Source organism: Rhamphochromis sp. 'chilingali', assembly GCF_963969265.1.
Source record: "Rhamphochromis sp. 'chilingali' genome assembly, chromosome: 1".
Classification (NCBI taxonomy): Eukaryota; Metazoa; Chordata; class Actinopteri; order Cichliformes; family Cichlidae; genus Rhamphochromis; species Rhamphochromis sp. 'chilingali'.
Window position 1 is genome coordinate 38,764,479 of NC_137929.1, and position 21,046 is coordinate 38,785,524.

The 21,046-nt window shown below is 39.7% G+C and overlaps 4 protein-coding genes across 4 annotated transcripts in view; all 4 read left to right on the plus strand.

The window, feature by feature from the left end:
• Positions 1 to 3,166: 3,166 nt before the first annotated feature.
• LOC308391986 (high affinity immunoglobulin gamma Fc receptor I-like) lies at positions 3,167 to 7,990 on the plus strand (the record flags this gene model as incomplete). The annotated part of the gene is made up of 4 exons (XM_080874828.1): positions 3,167 to 3,324; positions 6,578 to 6,844; positions 7,328 to 7,606; positions 7,707 to 7,990. Exons 1-4 carry the CDS (start codon positions 3,198 to 3,200, stop codon positions 7,988 to 7,990), a joined length of 957 nt encoding a protein of 318 aa, XP_080730954.1. The 5' UTR covers positions 3,167 to 3,197.
• A 267-nt stretch (positions 7,991 to 8,257) lies between these two features.
• On the plus strand, positions 8,258 to 10,006 carry LOC308391565 (Fc receptor-like protein 5; the record flags this gene model as incomplete). Its single annotated transcript, XM_080874212.1, has 4 exons — positions 8,258 to 8,384; positions 8,579 to 8,845; positions 9,329 to 9,607; positions 9,723 to 10,006. The coding sequence occupies 4 exons, from the start codon at positions 8,258 to 8,260 to the stop codon at positions 10,004 to 10,006; spliced, it is 957 nt and encodes a 318-aa protein (XP_080730338.1).
• Positions 10,007 to 11,941: 1,935 nt separating this feature from the next.
• LOC308402886 (uncharacterized protein) lies at positions 11,942 to 15,094 on the plus strand. Its single transcript, XM_080892016.1, has 6 exons — positions 11,942 to 12,190; positions 12,434 to 12,682; positions 12,901 to 13,017; positions 13,122 to 13,172; positions 14,282 to 14,347; positions 14,479 to 15,094. The coding sequence occupies exons 1-6, from the start codon at positions 12,082 to 12,084 to the stop codon at positions 14,553 to 14,555; spliced, it is 669 nt and encodes a 222-aa protein (XP_080748142.1). The 5' UTR covers positions 11,942 to 12,081; the 3' UTR covers positions 14,556 to 15,094.
• Positions 15,095 to 20,042: 4,948 nt separating this feature from the next.
• LOC308408021 (Fc receptor-like protein 5) overlaps positions 20,043 to 21,046 on the plus strand; it is a gene marked incomplete at its 3' end in the record, with an annotated part of 174,560 nt that continues 173,556 nt past the window's right edge. The window contains exon 1 of the mRNA XM_080900071.1: positions 20,043 to 20,206. The remainder of the gene's footprint in view (positions 20,207 to 21,046) is intronic.

Here is a 21,046-nt window from a genome sequence, read left to right on the forward strand (position 1 = left end):
GTCAAAGTGAATTTACTGTCTGCTCACTGCTCTAGTGAGTATGTGGCAGCTATTACACCTCTTTATGTGTAAACGGGGAAGAGGAAGTTCAGTCAAATAAAACTGTTTAACACAATAAAGCAATGCATGCTTGTTGCTGTGCTTTGTATAATTGCTCAGTATGCATCATTCACTCAAGTTACTGCTGCTACAGGACTTAGAACCAAAGTTAAACATCAACTTTAAAAATAAATAAACTTTAATTAATGTAACAGTGCTGGAGCCATTAGGATGGCTGTAGCTGAGGAGGCAGAGCAGCTAGAATCTTCTTATAATCAGAAGGGTTGAGGTTCAGTTCCTTCAAGTCAGAACAACTTTGGGTTTAGTAACAGAACAGGTTTGAATAGAAAACAAAAATGGAACCACACAAGAAGCAAGCTGATCTGTTCTGAATATACAGGAACTGCTGCAGTCGAAGCTACAACTGCTGTTTGAGCTCAGTGTGAAAAGGAAGGAAGCAGAAAGAGTCAGAAGAAGTTACACTCGTATCTATATAAATAACAACATATCTTTCTTCTGCTTAATTTTTAGTACAAAGTAAAACAGTTAAAGCAGCAGAGCTGGATGTGAGGATGAGGCGCTCTTTGCTCTGCGTGCTGGAGTTATTCTGTAAGTACATCACTGACTTTCTCTGTTTGCATGTTACTGATTAAAGAAACTATTTAAATATCATGAGGAGGTGAAACAGTTTGTCTAAGAATGTGATTGGTGCTGACTTGGCTCATTTTAACATTGTGTGGGATACACTGCTGTTTTACATTTAAAGTTTATAGTTTATGAGCTCAGAAACTGATTTGAGGATGAACATCAACTGAAAATGCACATTTTTCAAAGAGTTGGATGATGTTTCAATCTTGATTTTAGGGCTCAGCACACTCTTCTATGGAAATGCTGAAGGTAAGATTTTTTTTTTCTTTTCTTCCTGTTTATAAAATCTGAACAGTATCGATCTGTATCTGTCATGATCCTGGATTTTGGACCAAGCATTTCAGTTTTGGACTCTCAGCATCTGTTTGATATTCTCTGTTTCACTTGGTTTGTTGTAGTTTTTCAGTTTTTAGTTTTTCTAATATTAAACTTATTCTTAAATTATGTTTTCATTCATATTCTGTGTGTATAGTTATCTTTTCAGTTATTCTTCAAGCTTGTTTCCCATCCTGCTGTGTTCCCTGAGTCTAGTCTGTGTGTCTGTTAGATCTCCTGTGCTTAGTCAGACTTGTCTTCCTGTTTTTTTACCTTTTGTCTGGGTCAAGTTTGTGTCTTAGTCTCTGTTTCAGTGTTTATGCTTCCTGTTTTATTTTGACAGTCCCTTGTCCCGTGTCTTGTTTTCGGGTGTTTCTTCCCTCTGTCTTGTCTCCCCGATTTAGTTCCCTGATTACTACATGTTAGAGCCAATCTAAAGAGAAATATTTGTTTAGTTTAGTTTAATGTGTTGGGTAAGAAAACATTAGATCACATGTGTGGTAGCAGGTTAGAATGAGCCAGGACGGCAATGGAAATGTGCACTGAAGCAGCAAATCGTTTTTTGACCGTGACATTGTTTGTTTGTATGTACGAGTCAGAAATAAATCTGAACATCTCACATTAAGAAGTGGAAAAATTGTGTTTTCAAAGCTTGGTAGAGAAATTCACCACTACAGTACATGTGTGTACTTCAGCCTTTGTCGTGATTTGTCTCATAGTTATTTTCCCTGTTTTTTCTGTATTTCTTGGTTAGTATCCGAGTTTTTTGCACTCAGCCCTCTCTGGGTTTTCGGTTTTCATGTGAAGTTTCATCAGTAAAGCTGTTTTGAGTTTAGTTCTGCTTCCACTGAACTAACTGTGGTTAGAAATGGCTGTTATTCTAAAACAATTCATGATTTTTTTTTTTTTTTTTTGGTAAAACTCATTGAGTAAAAGCTTAAAGTCTGCACTTCAGTCACATTAATTATTTGATTTACTGTGGTGGTGAACAGATGCAGAACTACAAATCTAGTAAAACATAATGGCCTTTTTAAAATTCTCACTAAACCTGCAGTGACAATAGTTCTCTTGTTTTGGGGGGATTTTTTTTTTATTTTTTTTATTTCTAACTTACAGTACATGGCAAGGCCACACTAACAGCAGACAGCACAACCATACCAGCAGGGGGCAGTGTGACACTGACCTGTGATTTGAAGGACTCTGCTGACTTAAAATATGAGTGGTTCAGACAAACGTCATCTGAAGAAAAGTCCATAATAACTGATGAATCAGGCAGAACGATCTCAGTGTCTGAAGGAGGCACGTACACCTGCAGGGCTGAAGGGAAAATTATCATCATTACAGAAAGTGACTCAGTCACAGTTCAGAAAACTGGTGAGTTTAAACATTTCACTTGAACTAAAACATTTTTTCTGTTATTATTATTATTGTTTTTGTTGTTGTATTTGAGGCATTTTTAAAGACAAATCAGCATTTATTCACATAATTATGATAAAACCTGCTACTGGAAACAACTTTTTGCATTATCTTTTTTTTTGTTCCCTGTTTTGTTGTTGTTGTTTCTTTTTTTTAACAATATTTGTTGAACAGTCTTGGCTGCTGTGAAACTGCAGCACAGCTGGTCTCAGATATTCACTGGTGAGACAATCACTCTCAGATGTGAGATTCAGGGAGGTGAAGGAAAGGTGTGGAAATATGAATGGACAGCACCCAACACAAACAGCCCTCCAACATCCAGTGAATACAGGATCAGCAGAGTTTCAGTGTCCCACAGTGGAGACTACAGATGTCGGGGTAGCAGTGACTATCTCTTAACAGGATGGAGTGATGCCTTCAGACTGACAGTTTCATGTGAGTTGGACCATGATTCATGCTGACATTTAATGTTTTCATGTTTACATCTGTCTACTACTCATTGATGTTCATTCGAAACTGAACTGGTATTTGAAGTTTGAATATTTATTTTCTTATTAATTAATTCATTTTGTTATTGTTATTTTCCCCGAAGTAAATGATAATATGATGTATGTTTTCCTGTTTCTTCAACAGCAAGTAAACCCAGAGCCACACTGAAAGCACAAAGTTCAGTCATACCAGCAGGGGGCAGTGTGACACTGAGCTGCTCTGTGGAGGGCTCTGCTGGCTGGAAGTTTGACTGGTTCAGACGTGATTCAGTCTCTTCTAAAGCTCAGCTCATGAGAGGAAATGAAGCAAACAGAGTTATTAGTGTCTCACAAGGAGGTCTGTACCACTGCAGAGGAGGGAGAGGAGATCCAGTTTACTACACAGAGGACAGCAGTGACGTCACAGTTGTGGAGACTTGTGAGTTTTAAACTTTCTATTAAGTTTCTCATGTGTTTCATACAAATGTAGAAATAAACATTGTGGCATCAACTCCAAAAAAACCTGCATATTTATATCTCATTAGCTGCTGTTAGTCTTTAAATTGTATTTTATTAAATATTTTTGGCCTCTCTCTTTAAATGCTTCTTTATCCTAAACTGACTTTAAGTGGACATGAAAGACTGTGTATTAAGCCATAGAGCCATAAAAACAAACAAACAAACAAACAAAAATAAAGGTTAATCCTGAACATGTTGTTATCCGAGGTCATCAACAGCTCAGCTAACATCAGGTCAGATCAGGGTCGGTAACCCGCGGCTCTTCCGCCCCTCAGCTGTGGCTCCCGCAAGCTTTGGGTGAAAAAATGAAAAATAAAAGTCCCACACAACATCCCCAACATCTGCAGGAGGAAGTTTACAGAGTGAGAAAAAGAAAAGTGTGTTTATAGCAGCAGCTACTGCAGCCAGAGAGAGTCTGACAGGCCCAGCTGTGAGCCACATGTTATTATCCAGCTGTTCACTGTGTTCACCGCCTCCAGAGGAAGAAAGTGTGCTGCTGTGACCTTCCCACGCCTCTCTCCATCTCTGCACTTTGCCATAAGTTGACCCAGAGCAGAAAGCTAATTAGCAGCTACGAGCCAAACTCAGAACACTGAGCATCAGCCAGAGGTCTCCGTGGGTCAGAGCCGTGGATCTGGAGATAAACCTGCCGTTCTGACACTCGTGTCAACACGACAAAGTCTGCTTTCCACAAGGAGACAAATATCTCTAGAGTACGCTTGGGGAGTGTGATCGTGTGTACAGCGTCTCTTTATGTCTGTCTCCACGTTGGTTGAGTGTGGAGTAAGTGCATATGAGAGCATGAGGGTGGGAATGGATGTTTGTATCTGTGTGTGCCTGTATGTCTGTGTCTATATGTCAGGTTGGGTATCAGACGCCACCTCTCTGGGGACATCTCAGGCCCTCCAAGGTTTAGAGACCTATCTCCACCCACCACCACTTCCCCTGCCAGTGGCGGACTCCCTCAGGTGTCGGTGCGTTGGTGGTTCTTTGTGTCTGGGGATGGGCATCCAGGTACACACCGGCTCACTCCTTGGCGGCCGTTTATCGGGGCCTGGAGCCTGGGGCTCGCTCGGGCCACTTCGGAGGTGGGGTGCCCCCGGCCTCTCGGCCTGGGGCTTGGTCACTCAGGCACGGCTGGCTGCCGGCGGAGCTCACGGGCGCGTCACTGAAATTCCCCCTGGCTTCTGCTCCGCGGCTGCTGAGTGAGCCCTCATCTGGGACTCTCCTCAGCTCTTACTGGGACAGTGACGCGGCTGCCCCTCTGTTGGTCTTCCTTGGTCTCTTGTGTTCTGGGGGCCTCTGGATGTCTGGAGTTTTGATCTCCTCCATACCTGCTTCATACCCTGGAGGACGGGGCTGTGGCCCCCCCACACTCCCTAGCAGATCGTTATATGGAGAAACCTTTGGAATGCAAGCATGCTGATCCACACAGGTATGCACACAGGTGTACACACGGGTATTCACAGACGCGGACTACAGCTTTCTTGGCTGCTGCCTCAAAGCACATTGTGCGCTGTCTATCTTGCGTGCTGCACAATATCGTTTATTATTTAGTATCTATTGATATCTACTGCTAGCTAGTTTATTGTGATGGTGCCGTTTTTTTTTTATTATGTTGCTCTTTGTTGTTTGCTTTCTCTTCTGTTTTTTTTTCTCCATAAAGGTGACCCAGGTGTTTTTTTGTTTTTTTTTTTCCCCCCCCTCTCACCGTCTCTTCTCCCCTTTGGTTTTCTTTCTCTCCCTCTCTTTCTTTCATTCTTTCTCCCTGTCCTATCCCCCAGTCATGTCTGTCCCGTTTGTAGCAACTGAAAATAAAATAAATACATAATTATAATAAAGGTCAATCAAATGGACCAATATGGCAAGGCCATGATGATCCACTTGGTAAAATAAATCCGCTTGGCATCTTTCTTGGCCTTAAGACAACAATTTTGATGGCTAAAGATCCAAACGGGACACAAAAAAAAAAAAAAAAAAAAAAAAAAGGAAACGAATATCTCTTGAAAGTGTTACAAATGTGCACGACATGATCAACAAGCAATGATTTGTGGCTTGAAAGCAGCTCACATTTGTGGATCTGTGTGAAGCTGGCAGTTAAATTAGACTCAAAACCCCACGTGGGCACGAGACGTGATCTGTGCGTGTCAGGTGATTCGTCCACATGTATTTAAGGTGTTGTGAGCTGTGTATTATCACCAGATATGCTGTTATTGTGCAATAAATATCTTTATGTTTTCGACCCTGAGCTGATGTATTTTATACTCAGGGCTGCCCGTGGCTGCATGAAAACAACAGAAGATGATCGCTCATTGAAATGGACTGAAGACATAATTATATACAAATAGTTTTCATGATTATTCTTCTTATTTTACAATTATTGGACCACAGCTACATTTTATTTACTTATTCTGAACTCAAACTGACCTGCAGAATGATGCTTTATTTAAAGTAGGCCTGCACAGGCCTGTGCTGTTTTTCTCCTCTTTAAAGTTTTTGTTAAAAAGTTCTTAAAAGGTAAAAAAGCTCTTCTTCTTATTAAGACATCTTGTATTTTATTAAGTATATTTATTATCATCCTGAATTATGGACGATGAATTTTAAAGAAAGAAATCTGAAAAACAATCCAGACGTTAAAATTTGTGCCTCAATGATCAGCAGTTACTCAGGTTTGTGTCGACACATTTGTACAATAGTTTGTGTGAACTGGAGACCTGAAAAGTTGCACACAAATCACTGCACACATCTGTAAATCTTACTTTCTGCTTGTGAATCATATTATACACAGTTGTACCACTTTCAAGGTAAATTTGTTGCCATAAAAACAAGGATATACTGTCCACCTTCACTCCCTGTCTCTGTAGCTGTAAGTGGTTCTTCAAAGGGAAAATGCAGCTGTTAGCTGTAATGTTAGGATTTGTAGATCACTTTATAAATGTGGAGTGTGTGGAGAACAGGCTGTGTGAGTCAGATACACCAGTAGGCCACCACACACGTGTACCACACGGTAAATAAATGTAAACACTGACTTTTAAATCCAGCTTCATTTACAGTCAAAGTGTCACCAGGATGCAGTAAATCTTTCTCCTCTGAACAACAGCAAAAAGAAAATCAGGCTTCAAAATGACTTCATGTTTCTATTTGTGTCTAACTGGATATTTTTCTGTGAACAGTTCCCAGTAAGCCCACTGTGACCCTGCAGCCATCCTGGACTCAGATATACAGCGGTGAGACAGTCACTGTCAGATGTGAGATTCAGGGAGGTGAAGGAGCTCAGTGGACGTATGAATGGAGAGCAGCCAAGTTAAACACACCTCCAACATCCAATGAATACAGAATCATCAGAGCTACTGAGTCTGACAGTGGAGGATACAGCTGCCGGGGCAGAAGGGACTATTTCTTCTCAGAGTGGAGTGATATCATCACACTGACTGTATCATGTAAGATCTTTCATCCAGAGTATCTAAATAAGGAAAAAGCACTTCTTCTTTCTTACAGCTTTATAACTGTCTTTCATGTTGGTCAGTAAAATGTTTAGTTTTTATTCCAACAACAAAAACCTGAACAGCAGCTTTTTATTCACAGTGAAGAGAACAAAACATATGAGAGTAACTTCTCTGCTGTGCAGCTCTAATACATGAAAGATGAAATGCAGAACAAATGCTGGATCTGTCTCAGCTGCTCCACCACATCCACTAAGAAACATTAAATCCACTGATTGTTCCTCATGTGTGTTTTTAACTTAGAAATGCAGCAAATTAAATATGAAAGATTAGTGTTGTGTTTGTGTGATAGTTGTACAGTTTGTTGCAGCTTCACCATTAAAGTTATGTGATATTTATTATTTCCATATTTCCACCAAGTTATTTAAACTGGTTTGATTCAGTCATTGACTTTTGTTCTTTTTCTAAACTGAACTGCAGATAAACCAAAGGCCAAACTGAGAGCTGATAACACAGCTGTTCCAGTAGGGGGCAGTGTGACCCTGACCTGCTCTGTGAACCCATCATCATCATCTGGATGGAAATACTACTGGTACAGAGATGAGAAATCCTCTGAAGCCCTGACCACACAAGATGCAGTTTTCCACTCAAATGGACAAATCAGTGTCTCACAGGAAGGACTCTACAGGTGCAGAGGAGGAAGAGGAAACCCAGTTTACTACACAGAGGACAGCCAGTCAGTCAGGATTGGGAAAACTGGTCAGTTCAAAGTTAATGAACCCCAAATCACTACCTGATGAAAAGTATCTGATGGAAATTGACCCCTTTTGTCATTCACTTGTTCATTTCCTGAATACAGTCCCAATCAGGCCTGTTGTGACTCTGTATCCAAACTGGTCTGAGATATACAGAGGAGAGACGATCACTGTCAGATGTGAGATCCATGGAGGAGACACTGAGTGGGATTATGAGTGGGAAACAAACAGCAGGATAAAAGCTCCAAATCAAAATGAATACAGGATTAGATCTGCTTCATCATCCAACAGTGGAAACTATCGCTGTAAGGGCAGAATGAAAAGTTCACAGCATGAAACAACAGAGTGGAGTGATTCAGTCACACTGACAGTTTCTGACAGTAAGTAGAGTCATAGTTCATTTAACCTGGAAATAGAAACAGTTTGTAAAAATGTGTTTTTATTAGTACATGTTGAGTCAAAGTCATTCGTGAAACAATCTGATGAACTTTTTCCTGTAACTTCAACAGCAAGTAAACCCAGAGCCACACTGACAGCACAAAGTTCAGTCATACCAGCAGGGGGCAGTGTGACACTGAGCTGCTCTGTGGAGGGCTCTGCTGGCTGGAAGTTTGACTGGTTCAGACGTGATTCAGTCTCTTCTAAAGCTCAGCTCATGAGAGGAAATGAAGCAAACAGAGTTATTAGTGTCTCACAAGGAGGTCTGTACCACTGCAGAGGAGGGAGAGGAGATCCAGTTTACTACACAGAGGACAGCAGTGACGTCACAGTTAGAGAAACTCGTGAGATTAATAATTTTATTTCTGCCAAACTGAGAGATGTCATTTTGTGTCCTGTGCTAACAATTTCATTCAACTGTGAGTTAATTAAACCTGAGATGAGAGACACCTCCTGACAAATAGAAGAATTTATTGCATCTTATTTTTTTATCTTCATGTTTCTATTTGTGTCTAACTGGATATTTGTCTGTGAACAGTTCCCAGTAATCCCACTGTGACCCTGCAGCCATCCTGGACTCAGATATACAGCGGTGAGACAGTCACTGTCAGATGTGAGATTCAGGGAGGTGAAGGAGCTCAGTGGACGTATGAATGGAGACGAGGCCAGTCAAACATACCTGAAACATCCAATGAATACAGAATCATCAGAGCTACTGAGTCTGACAGTGGAGGATACAGCTGCCGGGGCAGAAGGGACTATTTCTTCACAGAGTGGAGTGATATCATCACACTGACTGTATCATGTAAGATCTTTCATCCAGAGTATCTAAATAAGGAAAAAGCACTTCTTCTTTCTTACAGCTTTATAACTGTCTTTCATGTTGGTCAGTAAAATGTTTAGTTTTTATTCCAACAACAAAAACCTGAACAGCAGCTTTTTATTCACAGTGAAGAGAACAAAACATATGAGAGTAACTTCTCTGCTGTGCAGCTCTAATACATGAAAGATGAAATGCAGAACAAATGCTGAATCTGTCTCAGCTGCTCCACCACATCCACTAAGAAACATTAAATCCACTGATTGTTCCTCATGTGTGTTTTTAACTTAGAAATGCAGCAAATTAAATATGAAAGATTAGTGTTGTGTTTGTGTGACAGTTGTACAGTTTGTTGCAGCTTCACCATTAAAGTTATGTGATATTTATTATTGACATATTTCCACCAAGTTATTTAAACTGGTTTGATTCAGTCATTGACTTTTGTTCTTTTTCTAAACTGAACTGCAGATAAACCAAAGGCCAAACTGAGAGCTGATAACACAGCTGTTCCAGTAGGGGGCAGTGTGACCCTGACCTGCTCTGTGAACCCATCATCATCATCTGGATGGAAATACTACTGGTACAGAGATGAGAAATCCTCTGAAGCCCTGACCACACAAGATGCAGTTTTCCACTCAAATGGACAAATCAGTGTCTCACAGGAAGGACTCTACAGGTGCAGAGGAGGAAGAGGAAACCCAGTTTACTACACAGAGGACAGCCAGTCAGTCAGGATTGGGAAAACTGGTCAGTTTAACATAAAGTCAAATAAACTCCTGATTAAGGAGGAAGATGAAGAACAAAAGGCATTAACATTTTTGACATTCATGTGTTTTTATTGTACTTTCTTGAACAGTAACAGCCTCAAACAGGCCTGTTGTGACTCTGTATCCAAACTGGTCTGAGATATACAGAGGAGAGACGATCACTGTTAGATGTGAGATCCATGGAGGAGACACTGAGTGGGATTATGAGTGGGAAACAAACAGCAGGATAAAAGCTCCAAATCAAAATGAATACAGGATTAGATCTGCTTCATCATCCAACAGTGGAAACTATCGCTGTAAGGGCAGAATGAAAAGTTCACAGCATGAAACAACAGAGTGGAGTGATTCAGTCACACTGACAGTTTCTGACAGTAAGTAGAGTCATAGTTCATTTAACCTGGAAATAGAAACAGTTTGTAAAAATGTGTTTTTATTAGTACATGTTGAGTCAAAGTCATTCGTGAAACAATCTGATGAACTTTTTCCTGTAACTTCAACAGCAAGTAAACCCAGAGCCACACTGACAGCACAAAGTTCAGTCATACCAGCAGGGGGCAGTGTGACACTGAGCTGCTCTGTGGAGGGCTCTGCTGGCTGGAAGTTTGACTGGTTCAGACGTGATTCAGTCTCTTCTAAAGCTCAGCTCATGAGAGGAAATGAAGCAAACAGAGTTATTAGTGTCTCACAAGGAGGTCTGTACCACTGCAGAGGAGGGAGAGGAGATCCAGTTTACTACACAGAGGACAGCAGTGACGTCACAGTTAGAGAAACTCGTGAGATAAATAATTTTATTTCTGCCAAACTGAGAGATGTCATTTTGTGTCCTGTGCTAACAATTTCATTCAACTGTGAGTTAATTAAACCTGAGATGAGAGACACCTCCTGACAAATAGAAGAATTTATTGCGTCTTATTTTTTTATCTTCATGTTTCTATTTGTGTCTAACTGGATATTTGTCTGTGAACAGTTCCCAGTAATCCCACTGTGACCCTGCAGCCATCCTGGACTCAGATATACAGCGGTGAGACAGTCACTGTCAGATGTGAGATTCAGGGAGGTGAAGGAGCTCAGTGGACGTATGAATGGAGACGAGGCCAGTCAAACATACCTGAAACATCCAATGAATACAGAATCATCAGAGCTACTGAGTCTGACAGTGGAGGATACAGCTGCCGGGGCAGAAGGGACTATTTCTTCACAGAGTGGAGTGATATCATCACACTGACTGTATCATGTAAGATCTTTCATCCAGAGTATCTAAATAAGGAAAAAGCACTTCTTCTTTCTTACAGCTTTATAACTGTCTTTCATGTTGGTCAGTAAAATGTTTAGTTTTTATTCCAACAACAAAAACCTGAACAGCAGCTTTTTATTCACAGTGAAGAGAACAAAACATATGAGAGTAACTTCTCTGCTGTGCAGCTAGTAAGACGACTTTAAAAACACACACATACTTCTCTTTCAAACACTCTCCTCCCACTCCGACAGAAAGTAAAGAAGTTGTTCACGGCACTGTAACTATTAAAGCAGTAATGACCAGAAAACAGAGATGAGGCATTCAAACTATTTTTGATTTGAAAAAAAAAAAAAACTTTTCTAGGCAGTCGAAGTCTCACATGCAGAAAAATTACACATTGTTTTCTAAATTGGTCAATGTTTAGTAAGTAGAGTCATAGTTCATTTAACCTGGAAATAGAAACAGTTTGTAAAAATGTGTTTTTATTAGTACGTTGAGATATTTGATATGTTTAGATAGTCTCACTCTTAAAGTTCATCATAAATATTTGTGAGTCAACATTTTAGTGACATTGAATTCAGAGTTAAGAGACGAAAGATTGAGAGAAAATCTTTGTTGAACAGATGAACCCCGTCCTGTCCTCACTGTGTCTCCATCATGGCTGAGTCCTGGAGCCTCAGTAACTCTGAACTGTGAGGTTGAACATCCGTCTGCAGGATGGAGCTTCTACTGGTATAAAGCTGTTCCTGATCTATCAGAGAAATCCTCCAGTTATGAGCTGCTACCTGATGGCAGTGGGACTGCACAGGACTCCTACATCATTCATGGACAGACACACACAGCAGGATATGTGTGCAGAGCTGGAAGAGGAGACCCAGAGTATCACACTGATCACAGTCGACCAAAGTTTGTCTGGTCTGCAGGTCAGTTTGATTCTGTCTAATAAGTTGTGTCATCACTGTAATCGACCAAGGTTCAGCTCATTATTTTTTTTCTAATAATAATTTGACATTTTTTGTTCCTAACATCTGTGAGCTTTGTCTCTTCACTGCATGTTGTTTCCAGATGTTCATTCAGCAGCGTCTCTCACAGTGAGTCCTGACAGAGTGCAACACTTCACCTCTGACTCTGTCTCACTGACCTGTGAGGGAAACTTCCCTGAGTGGAGAGTGAAGAAGTTCTCTGAGGACGGCCGACTGTACTCTGACTGTAGGAGAATGACTGGATCCACATGTGACATCAACACATCAAAGTCAGATACTGCAGTGTACTGGTGTGAGTCTGGATCAGGAGAGTTCAGCAGTGCAGTCAACATCACTGTACAGAGTATGTTATTATACATTTACTTCTTGGATTTTCATGATTTAGACGTCACATGAACATTTTTCCCAGCTTTGCTGTATGTGTGTAATTTATCTGGAGAAATAGCGGTTTTTAAATACACGAGATCAGATCTTCATGATAAAAAAAAACATTTGTACAATCTGTTCTTATTATTGTTTGTCAGCTTTTTCTCAAAGTGTGCACCAGCTGATGTGACTGAAACAATTGTGTGTGATTGTGTCACAGATGATGGTAATGGTCCTATCCTGGTGAGTCCTGTTCATCCTGTGACTGAGGGAGCTTCTGTTAGTCTGAGCTGCAGTTTGAGAACACAAAAAATACTTTCCAATGTGTTTTTCTATCACAATGACAAACTTATTCAAAATGATCCCCGAGGGGAGCTGAAGATCTCTGCAGTGTCAAAGTCTGATGAAGGTTTCTACAAGTGTCAGTACTCAGGAAGAGAGTCAGCACAGAGCTGGATGTCAGTTAAAGGTGAGCAGGATCAAAACATCTGATATGATTTATTGTAGATGAATTCTTCCCTCGTGTTCTGCAAATGTGTACTTTTGTTTTAGGATTTAGTTTTTTCATCAATAATGTTCAACAATGCTTTTTTTATTATCATTTTTTAATTAAGTACTTTGTGAATTAAGCTTAAAAAATAAGCTGAACTAAATCATGTATTAAAAATGAAACGTTCTTATTTACAGCTGCTGTGTCCACACCTGAGAGCTCTTCATTTTCTCTTCTGATGATCTTTAGAATAATTCTTGGATTCATGTTTATTTTCCTTCCATTCTTGTTGTTTGGCTTCAGATGTTGCAAAGGTGAGAACCTTTCTTTTTATATATTTTAAACAAAAAGTTCACTAATAAACTGGAAACAAATTAGTATTACAGACATGAGGTGACTGATTTTCTCTGACCTGCAGGTGATCGTTGTGTCTATGAGACAGTCAGAAGGTGTGAAAACAATGAAAATGGTAAAGTTTACACTTTCATTAATACAGAGCTTGTGGAAGCTGGATGATTATTAGGGGTGCAACGATACACAAAATTCACGGTTCGGATACTTTGGTGTCACAGTTTGATATTTTTTCGATACATTTTTTCATGCTTTTTTTAATTTGTCATTTATTAAAATTATAAATATATATTTTAACTCAGAATTACAGTTTTTAAATTTAATGTTGCTGAAACAACAAAGGGATATAAAATAATAAATCTATCTGATCTAGAAATCACTCATCTTTGGAAAAGAGAGTTTATTACAGAGAAATGGCTCTTTCCAAAATAAAAGCTATACTATACGCTTCTTCTGGGCTATATTCTCAGCAGCATATTAAACATATCAGGTCCCCATAAGGAGAATCATGTGCTAACGGCTGTCTAAATGACTCGGGTAAAGTTTGTAGCATGCGTGCTTGTTGTTTTTGTCTGCTTCCACTTGTCTTTGCACTAGGATGATGTCGGAGTAAATGTGCAGTCATATTCGTTGTGTTCCCACTAGTGCTGTCAGCGTTAATCTCGTTGAAATGACGTTAACGCCACAACACGGCAAATCTCCATTAACGAGCTACCACGTGGGGCTGGATGGCGTCAACACGTTAACGAGCAAACTGCGCTAACACACTAGTTCCCACCCATGTAATTGAGCATTGCGTGGCACATCCGACATACTGTTTTACTTTTGTCCATGACACGCTTACCTTCAGGGTCATACGTCACATGAAAACCAAAATAGTTCCAAAGGCCACATCTGAATGAGGGTGGGGGAGGTTCAATTTGCCATGTTGCAAGGAGAGCTTAACTTCTGTCTTGCTAGCTTGTGCTGCGCTCAGTGAATCTGCCCTCGACAGTGCAGCCTAGGCGGAGTAGTTGAACGCAGATCCACTGAGCTCTCAACACAGACAGCATCGTCAGAAGGAAAGTTGATAAAATAAATAAAAAATGTTGTATTGTTCGATACATATGCGTACCGAACCGAAAACACTATATCAAACGGTTCAATATCGATACAAATATCGTTGCACTCCTAATGATTATACAATAGCTGAGTTTAACATGAAAGTCAATCAGATTATTATTTCAGGTCCAGCAGAAGGTGATTACACCAATGTCACATCTGAGATTCAGCTCAGAGTCATTAACAAGACAAGTGAGTGCACAAAATGTGAGATTTGAAATGCAAAATATACATTGGTAATTATTCTCACTGATAATAAATGCATTTGTGGACAAAACAGAGGGAGTTTGTTTTGAAATGCTTTCATTTGATCACCTCAACAGGGCAACGTGGTGACCCAGAGGAGAGCTCTGACTACAATGATGTCAATCCAAATTCAGCCACAGCTCTAAAATCTTAACAGCAGCTCTTTAGCTGTTTTTCTCTTTAAAGTTTCTTAAATGTGGGCGATTGTGGCTCAAGAGTTGGGAGTTCGCCTTGTAATCGGAAGGTTGCCAGTTCGAGCCCCGGCTTGGACAGTCTCGGTCGTTGTGTCCTTGGGCAAGACACTTCACCCGTTGCCTACTGGTGGTGGTCAGAGGGCCCGGTGGTGCCAGTGTTCGGCAGCCTCGCCTCTGTCAGTGCACCCCAGGGTGGCTGTGGCTACAATGTAGCTTGCCATCACCAGTGTGTGAATGGGTGGATGACTGGATATGTAAAGCGCTATATAAATACAGGCCATTACCATTTAAATACTTGAAACCACTTTGAGTGAAAAAGAGAAGATTTGGAATTCAAAGCAATGATCCTGATAGTCTGAGTTTATATTGTCTTCAGAAAGAATCACTCAGTGTGTTTTGCTTGTTTCTCTCCCATTAGAAAATAATTTTAATTGACTTTAATGTTCTGTAGGTCTGTTTTTTTTAACTGTTTCTTTTATTTGTAATATATATTATAAAGTCTTTCTGGAAGCACTTTGAAACTTTGTTAATAAAAGTGATATAAATAAAGTGTGTTGTTGTTGTGTGTCAGACTGAGAGTACATGTTACAGCTGTTCAGTGTTGTGAATCCACTGAAAGAGAGCTTTTATTTAAAGACACTCATTGTCATTTCAAACAGCTTCAAACCCTCCAACATGATCTATCAACATAATGAGAAGTAACAACTGCTCTGACGTTATGCTCAGCAGCCTTTTTACTAACTAAATTGAATCACAGGTGGAGGTGATTCTGTGTGGAGTTTGCATCTGTGTGTGTTTCCTCCATGAACTCCAGCTTCCTCCCAGTGTCCACTGTCCCTCTGTGACCCTAAACTGGAGACATTGTTACAGAAATGGATGAATGTGTTTCATGTTTTTCTGTGACTTGTGCTACTTTTGTGCTACTTTTGCAGTCTTCATGTGGTCCTCTTACATTTCATGGCAGCACTTCCATCATGTGTCACTGTTCACACTGTTTGGTCACATCAGCAGCAACAAACTCATCTGAAGAGTGTTTTATCAGAGCAGTTGCACACCAGAGCAGGTTTGTTTTCTGTAGGTGATGTTTGTGTCTTTTATGACGCTTACAGTTTAATGTGCATCAAATAATTGTGGTGCTTTTAAAAATGCAACATTTTCTACGAAATAATATCACACAACACTTCTTTGTTCCTCTAAGTAAACTGTGATGCTTACATGTGTATTAAAATGTCATTTCTAACTGCAATATGCTGTTTATTAATCATCTGAAAATGGCTCATGATTTGTATCTGAGCCCCAGAAAAGTGGAGAGAAGAGAAAAATGTTTTGTTCAGTAAATAACTTGACAACTACATGCTGTAATGGTCAAATATAAATATAAAGTATTTCCTTAGTTGAAGGCATAAAAAGTGTCAGGTTGATAGGTTTGTAGCATAAACCTATTTGCTGGAACGTTCAAGACAATTCAACCACACAGCGAAAAGCATTGAACACCAAGCAGGCAAAGTTCTTTATGTTTCTCGTGCACGGGAGAGAACTGGACAAACGCCGTTACTTCACTTGATCCCAGTCGCTCTCGTCCACTCCCCCCGTAACACTGCTCTTTATTGAGGTTACATGAGTATGCATAGGTTCATTAACATATGACATATGCATACAAACAAAGAGCACCTTGTCTGTGCGTTGTGTAAGTATGTGTGTGTATGTGTGTAACTTCCCTAAACCTGCTGGTCTGGAAGTCCAGAGTCTATTAAGAGTCTATTAAGAGTCTATTAAGAGTCTATTAAGTGAAGGAGGACAGAGTGTCACATTTTGACAGAGTATCAGTGAATCCTTACAGAATGGTTATGATTGGACTGTGTGAGCACCAACATCACTCTGCAGTTTGTTTGTACCTCTTCACAGCAGTTTGATTTATCAAGAGAAAGCATCGACCCCTCTGTGACATTAAAAGGTGGCCATGAGCATAAAATGAAGGCGAGTGTATTAGAGGAGGTAAAACATGTTTTTGATGTCTGTGAGAAATTCAGGGCTCACAAATGAACATTAATATGGCAACTTTTTGTTAAAATGGTTTAATAACAAGAATGGCCAGTAGGAGGCAGTGGGGTGATCATTACTGGAGCCTCTGTGTTTCCTTCCCATTAACTCTTTTGAACTGAGCTCAGCAGCTACAAACTACAGTCAGCTGTCCACCTCAAACATATCAGCTCGTTTCTTGTTCAGAAGTTTACACAAATTAAATCATATCCCATCATGCATCTGTGGTTATTTGCTGAATATGCTCAGTGCTCTTGAATCCACAGTGTCTGTCATGTGTTGTGTGGATATATATAACACTATGTGCAGAAATTTTGCATTTTGCTAACTGTATGTGAAATAAATTGATTTCAGTGAGTCCTCATCTCAACACCTGGTTATTATCACAGGATGGAGGCCCTAAACCACACACTCACACAACATTAATATTCAGTGTCATGTTGCTGATCTGAGATCAGCTGACAACATGCAAACATGGAAAACCTGAAGCAACAGAACAGGATCAATGAGCAGCTGTGACATCGACTGAGTCAGAAACAACATGAACTCAGAGATTTGTTGTTTGTGGATTTATATTAATTATCCTCGTTCTGTTGTTGTGTGGCTAAAGGGTGAAACGTTTCTTGATAATTGGCTGAAAGTGATTCATAATTTCTAATATTGTGACACAACATGTGTGATATTATCTTATGTTGTGTTGAGACTTTTTCTTGTGGACAAATCTTTTTTTAATGGAAAAATAAACACCACACTTAATTCTTTTGCTTTTTCCTATTCTGCTGATAACCACCTGGCCTTCCTGATCCCCGCCCCTCTGCTTCCTCCTCCTAATCTGCTGGTTAGCTTGGTGGTTTGGACATCATACATTGTCTTTGTTTTTGCCTCCAGGTGGAGAAAACTGTAGATTTTTTTTTTGATAAATGCAAAACTTTTTACCAAACCTTGAAATATATACAGTGATCTGTTTTATTTAAGAAGCAATGAGCAGTAAAAATACAAGATTAATCGGTAAATAAGACAATACAGAATAACATCTTTGTTCCTCTGAACAGACTGTGATGCCTACATGTGTGTAAAGACTGTTGTTGGTTAAGTCTTTTCTTTAACAGGTTTATTTTTGTCAGATACCCTTATAAGAGGAAATGCAGCCTGTGGTTTGTTTTATTTAAAGTCAACACAGCACAGTGGAAATGTGCAGGTATGACAATGTGTGAAAACAGGTTAAAAGTAGCTTTATTGTGGTGATGACACATGCTGGACTAAAGGATAAATAAAGCATGTGAGCATCAAGAGAAACGGTGAAAAGCTTGTTTCTCACGCTCATGTCTTTAAGAGTCTCTGCATGGACGTGCTGTAAATGTTCATTTATCTCTGAAATAAATAAAATCATCCATCACTCTCTCTGTCCACAACATCATATACAGACATGTTTTTCTTCTAACTGCAACTTCCAAACAGGCCAGTTCCTCACAGTATAACACAAAACTCCAAAGTATAATCACTGCTTTGTAACCAGCAGAGGAGCCAGTAAATCATCTATACCTACTGATACTAATGTGTCTGTTTGGCTGCTGTTACAGAAATGGTTCCTACACCTGTGATGATGACGTCAGTGTTTGACTCCAAACTGTCTGCTGGACTCTGCAGTATCACAGAGTCCACACGTTTTTAGGCCTTTTTAGACTTTATATCTTGAAGCATTACAATATTAAAATATTGACAAGTACTGAAACTTCTGCACTTAACTTTTACATATAACCTGAAAATAAGCTAAAAACAGGAAGTTACATCTTAATATATTTTATCTTTCTAAAAGAAAAGTGGTGGGATGAAAAAACACACCTGCTGTTCAACAATCTAAAACACTTGGATATGAACATGTTGGTGAGTGTGTGTAGATGATACTGCAACAAACCTTAATCATAACCTTTGTAAGAAAGTGTTTGACAGAATGAAGGATGGTGGCGGAGTTTTCATGCTTTTACTATGATTAATACAACAGCCTGAGTGACAAACTGAGACACACTACATGCTCATGTGGAGGGACTAGCCAATCACAACGCAACCGCACTTTAAAGTATTCACTGTTCTGTCCTTTTGGACTCAATGTGGGTGGAGCCTATAGTAGCTGTCATAATATGAAAGATAACCTAGACAGGTTATAGAGAGACAGACAACCATTCATGTTCACATTCACACCTGCAGGCAACAACCTGAATCACCAGTTAACATAATAATATATGACTTTGGATTGTGGGAGGAAGCCAGAGTACCCAGAGAGAACCCAGACAGACAACCATAGTGGGAGTTGTCCCTTAAGTGGGTCATGAATCCACTATTAATTATGTGTGTCATGACATGAGACAAGGTGTGAAAAGTGGGTCATTGTGCTGCATTCCAGATACCTCCGAACTTGGAAGTTGGAAATCGGGCGTGGCATCACTCCCGAGTTGCAGAAAAAGACAGGAAACACAGGATTTGTGTTGGTTCTTGGCAAGTTAGAGCAATGCAGGTATGATAGTAGTGTAGTATGATGCTTGTTGTTGTGACTAATCAGTGTTCAAACATAATCATGGCTCATTCAAGGAGTTAAAAATACACAACAGTGTAAAGTTTTTTGTCACGGCCGGGTGGCCGGTGCGTGGTGTAAGAGTAAGAGCAGATGTTCGAGACAGGAATGAACAAAAACTGAGACGTTTACTTTAGGTTGGACCAACAATATAAATGAAGATCGAAAGGAAACTAGGACGATGTTAACAGTAAATTAAACTGGAGAGAACTAACACTAGAGACAGTGAACATGAAACTTAAATGTCACCAACATGAATGACATGAATGCCTGAGATGTAACTCGTGATGAACAGAAATGTGGCCCACGGTGAAAAGATGACCTTCCCTCGTCACACGAGCGTGACGAGGGAAGTGGAAACACAGCTGGAAGCAAAACTAAACACAGAACGTGATATTGTCAAAATAAAATAGGAAATATGCAGACTAAGAAACACAGACCTGAGACTCAGACCAGGGAAGAAACAGACATGGAAGCAGAAACGGGAGTTTGGAAAAAATGACATAACAGGATGCAGAGCGAGGGACAGAGAGATCTGTGTTATTTAGTGCGTTTATCGAGTGGCTGTTTGGTTTCTTCAGTGTTGAGGTCCAACACCTCGCTGCATATGTCATGACAGGACACTGCACAAATCACATAAAAGTCTCTGAGAATAAAACATAATTATGAGCTGGTAAATATGTCACCTGACCTGAAACAACAGAAGGTAAGAAGCAAACACAAGAAGCAAGCCTGCATGTTTGCAGTGGACAGGAAATGTGAACACGTCACACAACTGCTGTGGTCAAAGCTACAGGAGCTGTTTGAGGTTTGTATAAAAGGAAAGGAAGCACAGAGAGGCCACAGTCAGAAGAAACACTCTGGTCTTATCTGTATTAAATGCAGCTTCTCTTTTTATTATTGATGTAAAGTCAAAGTGTTTGAGATCAGCTGAGGATCAGAGTGCAGCAGGGCTGGATGTGAGGATGGGGCACTCTTTGCTCTGCATGACGGGGTTATTGTGTAAGTACATTTGTGACATTGTTTGAATGGCACTGATTAATGAAAGTGTTTCTCATGTGTGAGAATTAGAGTGTATCACTGGTTTGAAGTGTTTATGTGAGAGTTTGAACAAAGCATATTTGTGATGTTTATGATAGTTACAGACAAATGTTGGCTGGTTCCTTGGTTCAGTTTAGTCTGAGTATCGTGTTGGATACATCGCTGCTTGTTGCACTTGACTCATTGTCATTGTCTTTAAGGTCATATATTAATACATTTTAAATTAAACTTTTATAACATTTTTTATAACTATAAGTTTAAAAATGTTTTCTCATGTGTCAAACACACTTTTTATGCACAGAGACAGAAAAATACTCTTAAACTCTTAAAACTAATGTCCTAATTTAGTTTGTTTTGTTTGATTTTCTTTCAGTTTGATCCTAATGATGTTTAATCTTTACTTCATTACTCTCTTCTACGTTAATGCTGATGCTGAGACATGGTTATTTTTCTCTCCTTTTTGATGCTCAATAAATAATTAGACTTTTATTTTTACTTTTTAATGTTAACAAAAGACAATCAGATTTTAGAAATTCAAACATCTGCATTGAAATGTCAGAGATAGAAAATATCAGAGCAGTTTTATTATCATAGAGATTAGATCTAGAGTAGGGTTAGATATCTACACTGTGTTGTTAATCAATACTAAAACAGAATGAAGATGCTCATTTGCATCAGTGTTGATATCCATAGTGTTGTCTTGGCTTCCTCCAGCTGAGGCACAATTTGATGCATAAAGGAGCCATCGCACGCCAGATTTACGCTCTCGCATGTGTGCATTTTTGACCTTTGAAGTGTTTT